General features: G+C 39.8%; 2 protein-coding genes across 6 annotated transcripts in view; one reads left to right on the top strand and one right to left on the bottom strand.

The window, feature by feature from the left end:
- LOC110029789 (cyclin-dependent kinase F-4-like) overlaps window positions 1-5,207 on the top strand; it is a 25,795-nt gene that overhangs the window by 1,976 nt on the left and 18,612 nt on the right. The window lies entirely within an intron of this gene.
- LOC110029787 lies at window positions 898-2,021 on the bottom strand. The gene is made up of 2 exons (XM_020732220.1): window positions 1,928-2,021; window positions 898-1,265 (listed from the first exon to the last, which is right to left on the bottom strand). The coding sequence occupies exons 1-2, from the start codon at window positions 2,019-2,021 to the stop codon at window positions 898-900; spliced, it is 462 nt and encodes a 153-aa protein (XP_020587879.1).

Raw genomic sequence — 5,207 nt, 5'->3', positions numbered from 1 at the left:
CCTCATCTTTGCTGGGTCAGCCACAGTGCGATCAAATTTTTTATGGTTTTTTCTTCTTTGTTTTTTTCTATGAACGTTAAGTATTTCCCCAGCAACCACACATTACTATGTAGGTCACCAACTTCAATCATTAATGACCAAGTATCTTCAAACTTCTCTGAATCACATTTATTCATGCACTTATAAAATAGACTGATGACGCTCTTGATTACAACTCCATAATGCACTTTTAAAGTAATTTTTTTTGTATATATGTCATTGGCATAATCTGTGTCGTGTTTGTGGGAGACACTCTTCAATGGCTCTTGTCATAGCTTAGTCCTGATCGGTGAAAATACTTATTGGATGTTTGTCACCCATAACTCTTATAAAAGCTTTGAATAACCATTTAAATGAATTAATAGCCTCCTTTGACAAAAAGCCAACACCAAACATGACATTTTGTCAGTGGTGGTTAACTCCCACAAAAAGAGCGCAACATAAGTTATACTTATTTAATCTATAGCTTGTATCAAAAATTATAACATCACCAAAACAATCGTAATCTAACCTGCATAAACCATCACTCCAAAAAAACTTATTAATTTATCATACTCATCTATTTGGAAATCCCATGCAAATATGTTATCGTTGCCTTGGCTCTCCATGAACCACTGTATTAGAGAGGTGATTCAATTTTTTCTCTTCTTTCTCTTTGAATGAAATTGAATCATCCCTCTTCGTGCATTCTAAATTCTCTGCTCCACCAACCTCAAGAGCAATGAAGTTATATGCATCCGTTGCTCAAATCCTTGCTCCTGTCATCGATCTTAGCACATCTGCATTTAGGTCACTTATCCTTCTACTGGAACGAAGAAGATGCTTATCACCAGATTCAGCCAAAGGATGATTGTGACTTTAAAAGAATTTCTGTAATGTCCAGTTGCCTTCTAGATCAACTGCATAGCAAACCATGGCTTGACAGCTAGTCCTTGTGTCTGCTTTTTTGTACTTTCCTGCATTCATAAGGTTAGACTCCTTCTTGTGACCAGATTTTGTGCAAAGGAAATCTTTAGACTTCCTTTTCTTAGAATTCGGCCAATAACTGTTGTGGTCCTTTCGAACACTAAATCGTACATTATGTGCATAGGCATAATAGACTTCATAAGTTTCTTGCTCATTGTGGACGATGATGCTAAGAAACTTCTTAGCAATTGGATCACTGCAAATAGTTATTTGCTCACATGACTGATTTATAAAAACCTCATTAAGTCCTTTATCAAAATCTGAATAACAACACATTTATAGAGCAGGAATCACTACCACAAACGTACATAACACCAGTGTAATATCATAATAACACCAACATAACACCACAAATAACAACTATATTAACAATATCATTTGTTGTGCTGTAACAAAACCACGATCTTAGCACATCTGCATTTAGGTCACTTATCCTTCTACCATAATGAACAAACCTAAAACCTAATATCAAAAAACTGAGTAACCCCAGCATAACACCAGAATAACACTAGAATAATACAGTAAAACCTACCATAATGCACAAGAATAACACTAGCTTGATGTCATTCTACAACACCACAAGCAAACTAGAAAATAGCACTATAATAACAATCAATATAATACACAAGATAGCTACTAGTAACACCACTAAAACTAACCATAACACTACAGTAATGGAAGAATAACACAATAAAATATTTAAATAACACAACAACAAAACTACCAAAATACCTCATATTACTATTACCATCTACTACTGAATAAGACCACTATTATTCCATATTGAAAACCCTAAACCCTGGACTAAACAAAAACAAAGTAACTCGGCGTAACACCATAATAACATCGTAAAACCTAGCAAGCTTGCATAAGAGTAACACTAAACTAAAACCCCTAAACAGCAGCAAAACGAAAGTAAAACCTGAGCTAACAGTAAAACTCACTTCCTCTTTGAAGTTTGGAGAAAATGTTGGCTGCATTGTCTCCATCATCTCGTTGTTTGGCAAGGACTCCATGGAAGGCGTAAACCCTAAACCAATGGAACAATAGGTGCTCAACTACGCGCGGGAAAGAAAAATAGTCAGACAATACGTGAAGAAGCTTTTTGCGAATTGAGTTTGGGTCGGGCCGGCCAGCTGAGTGCGCGTTTTTTTTTAGGTGGGTCCAGTGTTGCCACGTGTCTCCATCGCATTGGACTCCGAATGTAGAGAGCCATTCGGAGTCCTGATAGAATAATTGGCCACAACGACAAAGAAGAGAAGGGGGAGGGAGAAGAAAGACCAACTCACCACAATAACCACCGCAACCAACAACCACCACAACCAACAACTACCGGAAAATCCAACTCTAGCCACATGAGCCACATAGAGGAGAAATGGGCACACGAGAGCATAGAGAGTGAATGAGGGGGTAGAAAAAAAAGTAAAATATTGCGAATAAAAGTGAAGCCACGTTTAATTAACTTTTTAAAGAATGCACTGCAACCATAATTTTCAAACATGCATAACCGTTGTTTCCTCACCGCACCGCTCCTTTTAAGCTGTGCCAGACGCTCTCTAAGGGTGCGTTTGGGGCAGCTTGTGCTTATCTATATAAGCCGCTTATCTGGAAACACGAACAACGGGGTTCGACTCCCGTTCCGTGTTTAGTGTAAAAAACTAACCGAGTTTTCAGATAAGCTGCTCAAACGTAGTTTCTAAACGGTAAGACGACGTTTTCAAAATGTTGTCACAACGGATAAGCTGCCCCAAACAGAGCCTAAATCACCCTTAAAAATCATTTTTGCATTGTATTAATTTTGGCACATTCCTTCCCTAGATTGCTTTCGAACCGCGCTATTTCAAATTAAAGTTCGGCAATTTTGCCGCCGTCGGATTAGAATCCTGCGAGTAGCGTGGCAAGCTTTGATTAGTCCTTCTCCTTGTTTTATGTTAAGTTGAAGCTACGCGAGCGCACACACGAATCACCATTTATTTCATCGGCGTCATCTTCGCGGGAAAGCTCCCCTTCCCATTTTCCTCTTCGCATCCTCTTTCTCCAAGTTTTATGCCGATTCTTTTTATGGCTGTGCAGTGCGTGCAATGCTCTACAATGCAGGTCTCTCTCTCTCTCTCTCTTCCTCTTCTCGCATCTACCGGTCATCTTATATTGTGCTTGCTGCTGGAGCAGGTTAAGCAGCAGAACAAGAGCAGCAACAAGTGGGTGTGCGCAGTTTGCTATCAGAGGCAATCGGTGCTGCGTATTCACGCTCACGGATTCCAAGCCCGCGACATACGCAATTTCGTTCAGGAGTTTAATCTCTCGAGGATAAAGCGGGATGGCTGTGATTATTTTTCGCCCAAATCGCCCAAATCGCCCAAATCAGACGGTTACATCATTGCATTGGAAATAGACAGCGCCGAGTCTTTGGTCGTCAAACCTTCTTGTCCTGCGAAGCGGAGGACGGACTGGACGGAGTATTTGGACCCGAAAGAAGACGATATCTGCTCTGAGGACGGAAAAGATCCAGATCAAGGTTCATATCTGTTTATCATCCTCTAGTTGATTGAAAGTTTCGGGTATCATTTTTAATGCTATGAATTTGACTAAAATTAGTGACCCTGGGAGCCTAATAACAACTTATGTTTGGTTTGGTTTGGTTCGGTTCTGGTTTTAGTTAGGTTTATGGCGAATTAGAAGAAAGAATTACTCCAAATCTAATTTGTACATTCATAATATGAGCTTAAATAGAGTATTACAATGTTTTACGAATAAACCCATAGACTTCTTCAATATTCTCTTGTTTACCAATAGGGCTCTCAATTAGGTTAAATTCTCAACACTCCCTCAAGATGGACAAAAGATATCCACTATGCTCTTCTTGTCACATAAACTAGACAAATCTAATGAACTAAGTTCTTTAGGGGCTGTTTGATTGAGTGAATTAGTTGTATATTATAATTTTTTTTGCAGAAATTTGAGAAAATTATGTATTTAATATGCAAAATTACAAATACAATACAATGTTTGAATAAATTTGATATTTAGAGTAGTTTATTTTAACTAATTCAGCCGATTTGGCCGAATTTGAATTGCACAATTCATGTAAGACGCTATAGGCAAGTTGTCACAACATACCGCTATCTGCTGTCAGTTGGTCGGGTGTCGCGGAAATTTAAATTCTCCCCGCCATAGGCTGCTCGTCGTCGCCACATGCAGATGTCCGCAATCTCCAGTCTCCCACTACGCGCCTGCTAACTGTCGTCGTTGCCTGCCACTTGCCACTGCCTCCCACCACTCGCTGCCCACTACACTCCGCCCATCTAACCTCTCGCCATAGCCCCAGTCACCGTTGCTCATCGCCATCCCAATTGTTGTCGCCATCGTTTACTCTTGCTGCTGTTGTCGCCGCAGGCTGCCCACCACCCACAGTTGCTGTCACAGGTAGGCGGCGTCAGCACCCCCCCGCCGTAGCCACCTCAGCTGTCGCTCATGCATCCCGTTGCTTACCAGCCCAATGCTGCCAACTACCTGACGACTCCCTATCGGTGCCAAACAAAAAGTAATATTTAAAATATATTATTTTCAATCCACTTCAATCCAAACAAACAATTATAAAGTCCCACGTTTATTTTACAGTGAATCAAACAACTCGAAATTATCTCAAATACATTATAATTATAGTAATTTGTAAACTTTTTTCATTGCATTTCATTTTCAGCAAACCAAACAACCCCTTAGTGATGCAGTCAACCACTTGCTCTCCAGTGACTACACGTCTTAGTCCCGATAGCCATTATTCAGCTTTTCCTTGATGAAAAATCTGTCAATTTTGGTTCTGTCATGTTGCACCAGATTGTTGGCTTTGTTGATTGTTGACTTGTTGCATCAAAATTTTATTTGAGTAAATTCAGATGGCAAACATTGACCAGAAGAAAATATGTTGAGATTTTTATACATATTTTATATTATTTTTGATGATGTTACATTTTAAAGAAATGTATTTTTGATGTTTTGTTGTAGAAATGATGAATTAGGGTCATTGGAGCAAAAAAGATGCAAAAATGAGCGAATTTGGAGTGAAAATGACCAAAATGTGAAGATTTGAACTAGGACGTCGACGTCGAGCCCAACAGCGCCGACAACGGACTTTTCCCGAGACTCCAGAATTAATTCACTTAGAAGGCCCGTCGACGGCGCCCTTGAGGCCGCCGACGGCGAGC

Source organism: Phalaenopsis equestris, unplaced genomic scaffold (assembly GCF_001263595.1).
Source record: "Phalaenopsis equestris unplaced genomic scaffold, ASM126359v1 Scaffold000604, whole genome shotgun sequence".
Taxonomy (NCBI): domain Eukaryota; kingdom Viridiplantae; phylum Streptophyta; class Magnoliopsida; order Asparagales; family Orchidaceae; genus Phalaenopsis; species Phalaenopsis equestris.
This window is presented reverse-complemented; position numbering and strand designations above follow the sequence as displayed.